The 15,511-nt window shown below is 44.7% G+C and overlaps 1 protein-coding gene across 12 annotated transcripts in view; it reads left to right on the top strand.

Moving 5' to 3' along the window:
- Nucleotides 1–15,511, top strand: part of ACACA (acetyl-CoA carboxylase alpha) — a 219,650-nt gene that overhangs the window by 135,949 nt on the left and 68,190 nt on the right. For all 12 annotated transcript variants that reach the window (XM_054008120.1, XM_054008119.1, XM_054008122.1 and 9 more), the window contains 4 exons: nucleotides 1,477–1,746; nucleotides 2,118–2,215; nucleotides 3,451–3,571; nucleotides 4,067–4,177. In XM_054008120.1, the coding sequence (XP_053864095.1) occupies nucleotides 1,477–1,746; nucleotides 2,118–2,215; nucleotides 3,451–3,571; nucleotides 4,067–4,177 (600 nt within the window). The remainder of the gene's footprint in view (nucleotides 1–1,476; nucleotides 1,747–2,117; nucleotides 2,216–3,450; nucleotides 3,572–4,066; nucleotides 4,178–15,511) is intronic.

Raw genomic sequence — 15,511 nt, 5'->3', positions numbered from 1 at the left:
TCTGCAGTTTGATGCTGAAACTTACCTGTACATCAGCAAATATTAATAAAAATTACCTACCTCCGGCCCCCAGTGCCATATCATTTAAAATGAGAGTGAAGAAATGGAGCCCATAGGAAGATGCACAGAAAGCTCTAACGTTCTATTCGCCTGCGATCCCAGCCATTGAAAGGGAGGAGAAGGGAAAGGAGCTGTCAGAGAGCTGTGATGTTTTTGGATAGCTGCCTGCATTTTCTCCAATGATCCTTTGATTAATTTCTCTGTCGGGCTTTTTTTTTTTTTTTTAAATGAAACTATTACACTGTATCTTATTGCAGACATTGATTGGCTCTTGTCTGTGTATTGTGCCCATTTTGATTTGTATTAAACAGCACATATCTATCTGCTGCTTCTCTCCCTCCCCCCCCCCCCATCCCACCTCCCTTCTAGTTCATAATGCTCAGAATCCCAAGTATCCGCAATGAGAGCTTCACCCATACTGATTGCAAAGGATGTGCAATCGGCTTGAGGAATGTGTACTCTGCTTGTGATCGCTGGGCCAGCCGAGACTGGGTGAAGCATGTGGCTTTCAGAGCTAGGCTGCTATTTACATCTGTTAATGGTGCTCCTTGATGGCCAGCTCCCCAGTGCGATCATACACAGAGGCTAAGAGGCGAGAGAGATGCAGTCTCCAGAAGTTGCTCATCTCCATTAGGCAGGACTAGGAGAGATCATCTGGTGATTTAAAAAAAAAAAAGAAAAAGAAAAAGAAAAATACTCAATAAAAACACATTACTTATACAGGTGAGCTTGAAAAGTCAGGCTGAAGGCGAAAGAGGCTGCAGCGGTGTCTGTGGAAAGCAAGGGGACAGAGACACAAACGCAGGAGAAGGGTGGAAAACAAAAGTCGAGACAGTTGAGAAATAAAGGGATTAAAGCAGAGAGGGCAACAGGAGATGGAAAGGAGCTGATGAGCGTTCTAGGCCAGGAGTCCTTCTGAAATGTGATTGGCTGGGTGGCCCTGAAGAGATGGTAGGAACTCCTGTAAACAAAGGGCACTGAAACAGAATGCTTTAACTAACCCCATGTCCTCTGTGACACACACTAAGCTCAGCGAGAAGAGAGAAGGATCTTGTAGGATGTGTCTCGGAGCGATGGTAAATCCCTGAATGGATTGCCTAGAATAGATGGTAAAGGGAGAAACAATGCTACTGAATGTCTTGGGTGGGGAAAATGCAGCCACACGAGGAAATGTGTTCCAGGGGCTGGGGTGGCAAGTTGAGGACTGGTTTTGTAGTCCTTACTCCAGCAATACTCTCGGTGAAGAACGCAGATTGGGAACCTTATTGAGCTCGTGTATCCACAGTGCTGTACTTAGTGGGTCCTCACATACCATGCATGATTTTGAATCAAGTGAGCATGGAGGCAGAAATCCATCTATTAGTATTGGAATATTTATATTTGAAACTCCCCCCCACCCCTTTTGTGTGACCACAGATTGGCATGGTGGCTTGGAAAATTACCCTCAAGAGCCCTGAGTGCCCAGATGGCCGTGATATCATAGTCATTGGCAATGACATTACGTACCGAATAGGGTCCTTTGGGCCCCAAGAGGACCTGCTGTTCCTTAGGGCTTCTGAACTTGCTCGAACAGAGGGTATCCCACGAATTTATGTGGCTGCCAACAGTGGAGCGAGGATTGGTTTGGCTGAGGAGATTCGTCACATGTTTCATGTTGCCTGGGAAGACCCCAATGACCCTTATAAAGTAAGTAAACGCTCGATCTCGGAGGCAGTGTGCAATAGCAGAACTATGGGATGTACCACAGGCTAGTCTTATATTTGCAGTAGCCAGTCTCTCTTCAAAGAGACGAGCTAAAGCTCTGCCAGACATTTAGGCATAAAGTTAGCCTTGGTACTGGCTCACTAATTAGCAGAGTTACACCAAGGAGGAATTCAGGCCCGATTTTCAGAGGTTCTGGGCATCCTTGACCTCCGCTGGAGCTGCAGGTGCTGAAAAACTCCTATTATTACCCCTTCTGGATAAATACATCTCTTGGAAAGGCTTCTTTTTTGGGATGGGGCCACAGGAGGGATTCGTTGATGAGAATGAGTAAAACTAATTATTTGTCCCCACAGGGTTATAAATACTTGTACCTAACGCCTCAAGATTATAAGAAAGTGAGTGCCCTGAACTCCGTTCATTGTGAGCATGTGGAAGACGAAGGAGAATCCAGGTAAACTGCTGGGTCTAATCCTGTTTCACTTTGGATATATATGAAGGACACCTGTCACTTCCTTGTCTGTTTTCTCTTGTCTAGTCCCCAGGACATCCTATAGTGTCCAGTCTGAGAACACATTTTCCCCCGTTATTACATATGAACTAGAACAGGATAAAATGTTTTATCATGAAACATCTTGAAATGCCCTATCAAATGTAGTGGACCAAATAACATTTGTATTGCACTAATGCCTAGGAGCCCCTATCGTGGAGCAGGGCCTCAGTGTGCTAGGCACTGTATAAACACAAAGATGGCCCTGCCCCCAAAGAGTTTACAGTCTGAGTAAGGGAAGTGCCTTCTCGATTGGAAATACATAGTAGCGACAAGAGAACCCACTCAAGTGAATGTTTAACCGATTTTCATTCTATGGCATGGGGTGCAGCTGCAGAACTGTCCTTTCCAAAAGGTTCAATTTCTATTCTAGGCAGCAAACAGCACCTACCCCTTCCACCTGCCCCCAGTGAGGGCACCACAAGTGTTGAGAATAAGAAAGGAGACACCGAGATTCTTAATGTGAGGCCTGGAGGTGGAAGGAGGGGGATATGCCTGGAGAGAAAAATGAGGTTTGCAGACAGATGGATGGGCTGTAAAAGAACAGGAAGGAGAGAGGAGGTTGGGAGCAGGAATTAGAGAGAGAGGCCAGGCCTCAATTCGGAGAAGCACTTAAGCACATGCTTAAGTTCATTTCTGAATCAGAGCCTCATGGAACAGAGAGATGTTAAGCCAGGAAGAGGAGGGAGACAGGACTGGAGAAGAAAAGGCATGAAAGAGGAAAGTAAAGAGAAGGTAGGAGCCTAATTACAATTTCTCATTCTCTCTCAATTTTTTTTTTCTTTTGGTCCCATTCCCTTCATTCCTTGCCCCTTTCCCCATAATCAGCTAGATCTCCTCATCTGCAGAGACAACCAAGGAACATTTCTCACTGAAGCTGACTTCAGTGTTGCCCCATACGTTTGTCAGTAACCTGTACAGCTCAGTCAGCCATTTCTTCCCTATGGCGCTGCTTTGGCTGTCAGTGTGTAGGCCGGTTCCTTGGTGTTCAGCAAAGCCGTGGGTTGAGAACTGGCCGGTTTCTGCACACTACTGTTTGCAGCCTTAATGCTATTTAGTCACTTTCCATGTTCTTAGCAGCAAATTGATTTGACAAATCATTGGATCTTGTGTCTCAAAGTCTGTCTGTCTCCCTGCAGGTATAAGATAACCGATATTATTGGGAAGGAAGAAGGACTTGGAGTGGAGAACCTCCGAGGATCTGGGATGATTGCAGGAGAATCATCATTAGCCTATGAGGATATTATCACCATCAACCTGGTAATCCCCAACTGCTTTCTCTTCTTGCAACTTCATCTCCTATTTCAGCTGAAAATTTGACCATGGAGTTCAGAATGTACATCTAGGGTCAGACCAACAGCTGGTGTAAATTGGCATATTCCCATGGATTTAGTGGAGCTATACCAATTAACAGCAGCGGAGGATCTGGCTGCTAAAACGTTTTCTTTTTGAAACAGCGAGGTGCATTTCAGAGTGTTTTTACATGCATTTGAAAAGCAAAGCAGCTCTAGTTTGACTTAGTGGTCTGTTCAATTAACAAGCCATTGCTTTTTTTATTTTATTTTGTTTTATAAAACATATTCATCGTTCATTTTTAAATGAAATCTTAGATTCTGGAGCACAGTTCTGCACTGAGGGGTGGATTCTGTGGCCACAGAATACACAGGGGCCTGAAGTAAACACACCAGACTGCCTGGGTCGATGCATTTTTGGAGGTACGATAGGATATGACGCAAATGTGATTTGTATTTGTAGGTAACGTGTCGGGCGATTGGAATTGGGGCCTATCTTGTCCGGCTAGGACAGAGGACTATCCAAGTAGAGAACTCCCATATAATCCTGACTGGAGCTGGAGCCCTCAACAAAGTAAGTTCAATGCATCAGAATTCAATTTTGATCATGCTCTTTGGTGTGGACTGTATGAAATGAATGCGTGCTTCTGTGCGACAAGCCTCTTCTCACACAACCGACCCCCACTACAATTGGCATGATTTGGCCCATTTATTGTCTGCAGAAAAGTCAGACTGTATGGATCAGGGAGACTGAATTCCCTTCTCAGTCCTATGGACAGTGCCTGCAGTCCAGGGCTGAGTCCTGGGGCAGTATGTGGGATGCTTGCACTACTGCTGCCTGTGCTGGACCTGTTTTGTGGCTAAAGTAGTTCAATCTCCAATATTTTGCACCTAAATTCACTGAAAGAAAATAAAATCGAATGTGGATTTTTAGGAATGATGCTGTATTTGGGCTGAGAGAATGTCCTCTCCCGACCATAATCGTCTGCAATATTGCCATTGTCTGCCTGAATCCAGTCCATCTTTTCCATAGACAGCATCCTGCTACGTGGCAGTTCCTGTTTGGAGTGTGCTCTAGCTCAGGTTCTCTCTCTCACTCGCTTGCTTGTGAGTCTGTTCTTGGCTGCTGTCTGTGTGCGCACAGTGGGCAGAATGTTGAAACAGAACAGATGTGTTTAAAATGCGTTCTCCCAATAGGGCTGAGGAAACGTAATAGTTAGAGGTTTGCAGACCTCTCCAGGTTTTTTTTTTTTTTTTTCCCCCTGTTCATAAAATTAGTCCATTTGAGCAATTTTTTGTTTAATTGAAACCCAGGGTGATTTTTTTTTTTTTTTTACAAGGATGACCCAGTTAATAAAAACAGGCATAATGTAACCAGTGACTATGATGGTCAAAGAGATACTGACCCATATAGGAAGGCTTTGTACTCCGTCTTCCATTGATTTCAGTGGGCTCATGCTAGGTTGCCTATCATGGTCTCGCTGAAGGAAAGCCTGTGTTATGTAACTGATACATTATCCCCCAGAGGTACATTAGGGGAAGGTCCTGAGAATCTGAGTCCCTTGATCAAGAGGGCCCCGTCATGGAGGAGCAGGTGAACCCTGCGTGACATTGCACTCTATATGATTTTAGCAAAATATGCTACTGAGTGTGAATAGAACGTAACTGGAATGTGCTTCATGCAAAAGGTCTCTTGTAAGGTATCATTACAAAGTTGATGATCTACTGAATGTGTTCATCCTATTTATATGAATGTATCATTCTTCTACCTGAAACTAGAAATATGAAATATAACTCTGAGCACCTATTGTAATTATGCAAAGTGTGGGACATTAATGGTGGTTTGGAATCTTGATGGCTCCCATTAACCAGGACAATTGACTGTAGATGGCTCTGTTTTACTTGCAAGTCTTCCTGTATACCTGTGTGGTGGCAAGTGGGTAATGAAGTCTTACAGTGACCTGTGATCATGTCACCTGAACTGGAATCCATCGTTAACCTGGTGTTTTTCCATTTAGAAGGAAGGGTGGGAACCCAGAGAGGGACAAAGGATTCCCGCCTTATGCAAAAGATATATAAGTGGGTGGAACAGAACAAAGGGTGTGTGTGATGGGGTACATGACTCACCACCTCTGGCGCCTCCCACTGATTGCTCCGGGAATTAGCTCGTCAGCTGCGGCGTGCCCTTGACGCGTGGTGCCTCGCCCGTCGTCTGCTCTGCCGCTCTGGGACCCACGTTGCTCCCTGCTCGGCAGCGTCCTCTTCAGGACGCTGCCCTCCGGCAATGCCCACTACTCCAGTCTCACCCCCTTCCGGGGGGGTGGGCGTGGGGGAAGGGGTTAACAGCAGTCCTTCGGCCTGCACCTGCCTCAGTGGCCAACCACAACCCCAAAGTCTAGCCCATTCTTTCAGGAGCCAGTTGCAGTCTATTTCGGCCACACTCCTCTGTAGCCAGGTGCAGTATAAAGAGGGGCAGGGGGGACCCAGGCCCACCCACTACTCTGGGTCCCAACCCAGGGACCCTCTAGCGTCAGCCTCTCTCTGCTCTCCTTCGCTCCCCTCTTGTTCACCTATTTTCTCTGGGCCACTTCCCCTTTGGCCCTTTTTAGCAGGGGCCACAGCCTGGTAGGTAACTGTGCTGGAGCTCTCCTCTGCTCCCCCAGAGCCTGCCCAGCACTGCTCTGTCCAAGGTGCTACCTCTTTACCTCAGGAGCCAGTCCTCCTCCCTTGCTAGTCAGGGAGTGACTCCCTTCTCCCCTGCTAGGCAGCCTTTATATAGGACCCAGCCTGGCCCTGATTGGCTGCCTCTCCCTTTGCCCTGATTGGCTCTCCAAAGGCCTTTGCTGATTGGCTGCTGGCCTGCACAGCCTCTCTGGCCTGTTCCAGCCCTTTTTCTCAGGGGGTCGGGCAGCTGCCCCACCACAGGGTGGCAATCATGAGAAATCCCCTAGCTACCACCTGAGCTGAAACAAGAGCTATGCCAGGGGAAAGGATTGTGCCCAGACTAGGAAGGCATCCAGTCTGTGATAGAAGCTTCTTGAAACATCTGAGGGTGAGATTTTATCTGTATTCATTTTCTTACTGTATTAGGCATAGACTTGCGTGTTCTATTTTAGTTTGCTTGGTAATTCACCTTGTTCTGTCTGTTACTACTTGGAACCACTTAAATCCTACTTTCTGTATTTAATAAAATCACTTTTTACTTATTATTTAACCCAGAGTATGTATTAATACCCGGGGGGGGGGAGGGGCAAACAGCTGTGCATATCTCTCTATCAGTGTTATAGAGGGCAAACAATTTGAGTTTACCCTGTATACGGTTTATACAGGGTAAAACGATTTATTTGGGGGTTTGGACCCCATTGGGAGTTGGACATCTGAATGTTAAAGACAGGAGCACTTCTTAAGTTGCTTTCAGTTAAGTCTGCACCTTGGGTGCACGTGGTTCAGTGTCTGGCTCAGTAAGACGGGGTGCTGGAGTCCCAAGCTGGCAGGGAAAGCAGAGGCAGAAGTAGTCTTGGCACATCAGTTGGCAGCCCCAAGGGGGTTTCTGTGAACCAACCCATCACACCCTGTACATGAGGTGTCTTGTTGAATCATCACGTCACCTGCTGGGCTGTGCTAGCCGGCCTTGCTTACTGGGTAGCTCAAACTGTTCAGAGAGTGGAAAGGAAGTTGGGATGGGCAGTTGGGTCAGTAGGGCCTTTTCAGAAGATAGAACGTTTCCAGGGTTCTCTTAGTTTGGAGGACTGACATTTTGGAAGGTGTGGGTCCCAGTCACCTTAATCCCCCTCCCCATCCCCATGGTGGTGTGTTAATATTGATGGAGTGCTTTAGCATGTTCACATGAGAGGGGCTGTGTTCATAATGATCATTATTAAAGGGATGGGCACTCAGATATTTTAGTGTCTTTTTTTAAAACTTTAAGCTGCAAGGAAACGTCTTCTCTTCCAGTGCACCAAGTGGCTCGTGTTTCTTCCCAAGAGATGATTTTCCCTCCCTGCTGCCCCAGCTCCATTAATATCATGACCCCCAGCCCATAACCCAGCATGAGCCAGGGTCACTCTGCCATTGTTCCTCCCATTGAGGGCTTGGTTTACGTGGATGTGAGGCTTGTGCAGGCCTGAGTGTGTCTCTCCATTGTGCAGCTTTGTGGTTGCATGCTCTACGGCACCTGGGGTGGATGCACTTAAGCACAAGCTGCGTTTCAGTGTTTCAAGGAGTGTCTGGCAAATACGGGCAACTAAAAGGAAAATAGCCTCTCATTGGATAATTGGGCTCTGCAGAGAATTAAGCGGTGTTCCTATCACCTCTGGGACACGCCAGCCTGAGCAAGCCCTTATACAGGCACACCAGTGTAGGAGTGAGGGGCGTTTTAAGATCCTTTTAAAAAAAAAGATGAGCAAATTTGGTGCTCACTGAAGTGGCATATGTTGCCTGGTTCTAGCATTTGATGCAGGCTGGTGCTGTGCAAGCTTCCCCAGGTGACACTGCCAATGCACTTAGCTCTCATCATCTGTTCTAGTCTATCTAGGTTCTTATACTGCACCCATCACCGTGTTATCTGAACACTTGGTAGTTCAGTGTCTCCCCTTGTTACTCCACTCCAGTGGGTCCTGCCAGCTCTGGCAATAGTAACGTTGTACCTGAAACTAAACCATGTATCTGAACACTCCTGGCTTTGGGAGGCTTGGAATCTAGACTCGCACCTGAATTTGGTGCAGTGTGACTCCCTGATAACTATGATCCTGATTCTCCCATCTCTACTGTTCCAGTCATGGGCCATGAACAGGGACAGCTGTGTGTGTGTGTGAGCTATATTGGACGTGGATAAATGTCCACTGGGGCTTAAACTGAGATGACCAAACCCATTCCACTTGAGATTTTAAACAGGGTTTGAACTAAGAGTCAAAGGCTAATTCTCTTAAATCACTGTGCCACCAGAGCAGTGGCTGTTTCAGATTTATGCTCAGTATCCCACTTCTTATGTGCAGAGGAGAGAAACAGTTTGCCCTTGAATTCCAGAGGGAGAATTCATTTGAATTTTCCTTTGGCTGATAGGCCGTGCGCCCGTTAGCCAGGGACTGATTAAACAGTATCTTCTCTTGTAGCAGTGGAGAAGCTACTTTGTGGCATGAAGTGTCCTGTTTGTTTTTATCTTTGCTTATATAAAACTCTAGAAGGATATTTGTATCCATTTTAGTTTTGCCTTTCAGTGATAAGCAAATGAGACTTACTAATGCTACTTATGTGGGATGGCTGGATTGAGGAGTGCCCTTTGGAGCAAAAACAAAGCATTTCCTTATGAGAGTTACAATAAAAGATTTACATCATCCCTTGCTCCAGTCAGGAGAGCTAGTGATTAAGGAATTTAAGTGATCACATACATTGGTGACTGACACCAACATAAGAACCTAGATAGATTAAAAAGACGCTGCTTCTTTGCATTACAGCTGGGAGTGAAAATTTTCCAACATAGTCAAATATAAGTAATACTTTGTCTTTTTGCTATTAACTATCAGCCACGTATTCCTGGAGATTTGGAACAAAATTTACAGTACTAACTTACATGCTAGTGTTTTTGTAGATGATACTGGAGATAAGTTACTTATATGCACTCTCATATGTGTACACACACAGAGAGACAGACAGACACAGTTTTCAAAATGTCTTCTTCCTCTCCTGGCTCTAAATGTTCACTTTGCTTCTTGGGTTATAAGGTGCATATGGAGATTCCCACAGACATGGAAGTGTCTTGGCTTCCAGAGAAGCAGTCTTTTTGTCTGGAAAGTTGTTTCATTTGATTCTTGCTACAAAATGCTAGGATCTTTTTCATTAAAAAAAATTGTGAAAAATAAAACACACTACCTCATCTGTTGCTGATCTTGTTCATTTTAATTAGGTAGAGCTAGCCCCAGGGGATGGGTGTAGAGGGAAAGGTCTAGCTTGCCAAAGCAGGCTGCAGCCTATAACTTAGACAATGGGCTGAAATACATTATCATTTTTAGCTGAAGGGAATGATCAGTTCTGGAGGTTATCTAATCATGTGCTGGCTGCTTTGCTATGTCCGTGTCAGTGCTCTTTAAGTATGGAGTCAAATCACCATAAGACACCAGATTTCGTGCAGATTCATTAAGGATGCTATCAACCTCTTCGCCCACCAGATGTGAAAAAGGAAACTGTACCACAGCTTCTCTTTATCTCTCTTCTCCCCCCATCCCCACCCCCGCATCATGATGAATCTGCCTTCGTTTACAGCCCAGACTCATGTGCATATGAAACGTATGACGGTCTAAATTGGGAAGGATGCTATGTGTGGGGGTTCCAGGACCATGTATTTTCTGTACCCCCTTTTGTCTTCCCCATCAGCAGGCGGTGGGGAGGTGGAAATGACATTTTATTCCGTGTGTGTGCGTGTGCGTGTGTTGAGCCCATTGACCCCCCTGAAAATTGAAATAATGATAATGCGCATCTCCTGACTGCATCAAAGTATCAGCACATCAAAAGCCAGGAGGCATGAAATGCAAATGATAAAGTGAAAGCAGATGGATTGTGCATGATCGCCTGATGCCCAATGAATTTTAAAAGGTGCCAGTTCACATGGGGAGAAGGGCTGAAATAAACACGTTATCCCTGCAATTTTTTTTTTTTGTTTTGTTCTTGCCGCTCACTCCTGACAATATTTTTTCACACTTCAGTGAGCACCTACTCCATCTCTCTCTCTCTCTCTCTCTCTCTCTCTCTCTGTCTACCTCACACACGTCTCGGGTCATGTCGCTGCAGCTCCGGTGGAAATAATAAGATATAAACCACGAGGTTGTTATTTGCATAGAAATAGCATGGAGCCCCAGGCAGCATGGGAGAAGGACACAGAGATCATTTGTCTAAAATTTTAATGAAAACTTTTGCTGAGGCAGATTTTTTTTTTTAAACTTTTCCTTCCTCCCAACCATCCCCTCCCCCCACCTTCCTTTCCTCGTCACTGGCCTAACATGGTGCGATTTCAAATGAGAGAGATAACATGCTGTCTGTCGTACTGGTGGAATGCGGTAACATGTAAATTTCAATTTGTTTCCCTTTAATAGAAGTAAGGCTGAAGAGCCTTGCACTCCTAATTTAATGCATTGCATACACGGCTCAAGCCTTTATAACTGCACTCCATTTCAGTGCACACCCGATGTTCCCAATCCTTAGCTGACCTGTTTATAATTGGTTTGCATCTCTGTGTTTTTGTTTTTCTTCTAATGGGATTCTCAGCGTTTTGACTGTACATCACTGTTTATACTAACAAAACAGTGAGCTCTTAGCTATGGACTTGAGTTTGGAGGGGGGGGTGGGGTGTTAATAGAGGCTAGATTGGGGCTTGAGAATTGGGCCGAGACTTGCAAAGTGACTAGTGATTTAAAATGCCTCAGTTACTGGGGTGCATGCCTTGGGACACCTTAAGGGGCACTGATTGTCACTGGGAGGGTGCTCAGTGTTTTCTGAAACCTTTGGTTTCTAGATGCTGTGGCAATGGGGACTAGGAGTGAAGAGTCAATTGGGCAGGAATGTGACCAGGTGTACAGAATTATGCAACATCCAGGGTGGGAACATTAGCAATTGCCCTAATGCATCACACCAATGATCCATCTAGTCCAGGATCCCATCTCCCACCAGGGTCAGTACCTCATAGTAGAGAACTGTGGAATAATCTGCCTATAGAGAGAGTTTCTTCCTGACTCCCATCACTTAGAGGTTGGCTTGTGCCCTGAAGCCTGAGAGATGTATATCCCTTTCAGAGATGAGAATAAAAAGATTAGAACTTTGGGGTATCTATATATAAACATTTAAGCTTTTTTTTTTTTTTAACCCACTGACTTTTTTGCTGAAAGCTATAGACCTATGTGAACTGTAGCCCTTTAACTTGGGAGGAAAGGGAGGTGTTCATGTCAACTTTACTTGCTTCTGATCTATGTGACATCTGCTCCACAACTTACACCAGCTGGGAATCTGTCTCTGGTTCTGCCACTGATTCACGGTGTGACCCCAGGGAAATCGGAATGTTTGCGTAGCAGTGGTCACAAAACCAGAGGGTCTTTTGAAAGCAAACATTTTGAAACAATTCAGAGTTCTCCTAGAATATTTGCAAGGGCTGACTGTTTAGTGGGCAGATGATACATTGACATGGATGTCCCACACTTGATGTGGTTAGTGCCTGGTAACGTCCTGAGTGCTCTCAGCTACCATAGAGTGAATCATTACCCTGTGGCTGGTTAGGTTGTTGTAGTCATCACTAGATTTTTTTTTTTTTTTTTTTTTAAACTGTCTTTGGTCCAGGCTTCCTAGATCACTGGCATTTCTCCTTACTTTCGAGAAGGGAGGATGGAATGACAGTGCTCTGCTCCATATATCCTTACAAATAACTTAAGTTCTAGGAGTCCCCTTGTTACAACAATGGCTAAAACGCGCCTCCCTGCCCTCAAAGGTGCGCCTCTTCCTTTTGAAGTTCTTTGCTTGTCTGTTTCCCTTATTGTATTTGCTTTATACCAGACCTATCCCGATCAGATAGGGCAGTAGATGATCCTAAGAGGGAAGCAAAGAAACCACAAGACCTTTTTCCAAAGAAAAATACTCCTTTTACTTTGAGGCATGTTGATACTTTTCCCTTGTAAGGAAAGGTTCCTGAGCCTTGAAAACAAGAGCGCAGAGAGACGTAGCACAATCTTCCCTGGAACTCATAATAAAGGCTGAACTTGACGAATAGCGAACGTTGCAAAAGCACCACACTGCACATTTCAGCCCATTGAGTGCCCAATTTCAAAAGCCCCCATTGGCAGAGCAGTGTGGGGGAGTCTTGAGAATGTCTGCTTGGGCTGGGCTTAAGCCATTCCCTGAATTCACTCAATTAAAATAAATAATCAACATGCATTGCTGAAACTGAAGTACGTTCTGATCACATACAAAAGATAAGGGAGAGTAGAAAAAAATGGCCTCTTATTCTGCAATTTTATTACATGCTTTCAATGAAGTTTAGGTTAGTCCCTAAATTATGGTATAGTTCTAGAGAAAATAAAAAAAAAAAGCACCCATATTTAGTGTCTAGCAAGAGCAGGATTCAGGTATATGGAGATTCATTGGGTACTAGATTAATAAAATGGCCTTTCATCTCTGGACAGCCTAACATAAATCTCTCTAATGTTACATACAGGTCCATGAGCAGCGCACTTAGCTGCTTTGTTTTTTTGCACCATGGAATGCGTGCAGATACGTTGAGTCACCTGCATGCCAAAGGAGTTCCCAGTGAGTAGAGCAATGACCAAGAAATTTGCATCAGCTCTGGGCAGTATTCGTATTGTATGGCTAAATACCTGTAAATACTCATTATACTTATCAGGCTAGTGAATTTGTGTGGCAGCACCTCCTAATGGACATTATCAGACCTGCTTGCTTGTATATTATAGGTCTTATTTATTAATAATTAGTGTAGTTATTAGCAGTTCTGCAGGAGAATCTGAATTCTGTCCCCATCAAATTCCAAATGCTCTAGTGGGCCAACGATCTGATACATTATTATCTTTTCATTTTGGTGAATATCGTGTGTACGCACAAAGTTTTGTTTCTTTCTTTTAATGAGTGCTAATCTCGTTGGCTTGGTCTGTCATGGAGATCCAAAATGTAACTTGATTTGTATTATCTTAAAAGAAAGAAGTTAACTACAAGGCAGGTGTAGGAGCTTTTACCTGGCCAATATAACCTGCTGTCAGCAGGTGTCAGTACACAGGTGTAAAGAGAACGGATGGACAGTCAGAAACAAAGCAAATGCAAAATGTTTAAAGCAAAACTGAAAATCAGGACGGAAGGTCAGAAGATCTGGGCTTTAGATCCATTTCTGCCACTGACTCGCAGTGTGACCTTGGCTATGTCATTTAACCTTTCTGCAAAATGGGGACAACAAGAGTTACCCAATTTGCAGGATGGGTTGACAGCTTAATTCATTAATATTTGTTTGTAAAGTACATTTTGCCCCTCAGATGGACAGTGCTACCCATATGAGATCATTATTTAGAGTTACATGGAGAGGAGCACCTGCCAGCCCTGCTGCATTTACAGTCCAGCCAACATTTTGCATATTCCTCCAGGTTTATGGGGCTTTGTTACTTGGCTGTGAAAATTCACTCCAAGACTGAACTGTGCCTACAAGGACTTGGCCTGGGAATGATCTTATTTTAAGTATCTGTTCAGATGCTGCATTTTACAGCTGGAAAAGTCCAATAATCACCCCCCAAGAAATTAAAAACAAGCAGTTTCTGAGCATGCCGATTTGTTTGGATTTTTCTTCAACTCCAATTAAAAAGGCTGTGGGGGTGCAGGAGAGAGATTAATGGAAACTTTACAGTTTGCTAATTCACAATTTGCATTTTGAATATCTTCGAAATAAACTTAAAAAGAGAGAAGAATGCCACTGCATGTCCGATGACCTTTCTTGAATACAGCTTTTATTAACACAGACACAGTGCACGGGCATGGCAAAGCCATTAACATGATAGGTATCATATTGTGTCATGATAGGGTAGTATATGTGTCAATCATGTGCCTAAGAATGAGTCCCTGGGGACTTGTTGATACAACAGGACATAATAGCTCTGAGGATTGGTTTGACAATCTGCTTTTAAAAAAAAAAATCCCTAACAACCCCTTTGCATACATCCATAAGGAAATATCCCTGCATTTTAGACTCCTCTCTGAATTGTCCGAACTTTGGTGGGTTGACGTCAAACCAGCGTTGTTATTTCCATGTAGTTCTGTGAGGTGTGATTTGTGGAAGTCTAGGGCGCAATACATTTGAGATAACACAAGATAGCTTCATCTGGTGGTCTCAGTCCCCATAATGTGGGTGATTGACAGTCTCTGCTGAGGAGGGGCCTGGAACTGGACTAACGGGTGGTGTTGGATGTCAAGACTAGCAGAACTTTGTGGGAGGCCAGGGCTGGAATCACCAGGTGAGCTCTGGGTCAGGATTTGAGAGGAATAGGCTGAACTGCTCTTCTGGTGCTGTGCTCACACACAAGTGTAGCAGGTCAGGACTGAGGTTCATTGGCAGAGCTGTGCAGGGAGGAAAAGGAAGTTTACACTGTCTGTCTTGTACCAGTGCTCAATCTTTCAGTATCACAAGCACTCTTACTTACCCTCCAATTTCACAGTGTGAAAAAAATAAAACCCCCATTGGATACACTGTTGTTAGTTTAGGGGAGAGCGGGGTTGGGTTTGGTTTGGTTTGATTTTTTTTTTTTTTTTTTTTTTTTGCTTTCAAATATGGACTGTGCAAAGCTCTTGTCCTGAGAAACGAGGCAGGGATGTCTTGGTGTCTGCTCAAGTTGACTCCAGTCTTGGGATTAGATCAAAGCAATCATGTGAGAGCAATCATGTGAGTTAGAACAGCAAGTGCCATCCCTGTCATTCAAAGAAGCATTATAATTATTAATGCATGATATGAATCTTTCTGTAGTGGCGCAGCAAGACTATTAGGCGGATACGTATGGGCGCAGTGTGTTTGAGAATGCTAATCAAAGAGGGCCTAAGAAATGTCAAACGGAAATTGACACTCCACCAGCATTAAACATTAGTCAGTACCTCTTGTGAATCTCACCAAGGTTACCCTGTTCTTGGCTCAGGGTGGTGGGGGAAGGAGGAGGGGCTGCTGGCTCCGTGTGTTGGATGGATGCATTAGAGGAGGCTGTGGGAGCAACGGAGTGATTTGCCTAGGGGAGGGGGTTTTGGTCACTCAACCATCTTGGAGCAGGTGCAGAATCTCGGTGTGCTACTGAACTGCACTGCGCCTCTCCACCGCAGACCGTCATTACTCTCAGCCCCAGCAAAGTCAGTGTGTTGAGAGCCCGAATCTGAGTACAGCGCAGGCAAGGGAGGC

This window comes from Malaclemys terrapin, chromosome 18 (genome assembly GCF_027887155.1).
Source record: "Malaclemys terrapin pileata isolate rMalTer1 chromosome 18, rMalTer1.hap1, whole genome shotgun sequence".
Taxonomy (NCBI): Eukaryota; Metazoa; Chordata; order Testudines; family Emydidae; genus Malaclemys; species Malaclemys terrapin.
This window is presented reverse-complemented; position numbering and strand designations above follow the sequence as displayed.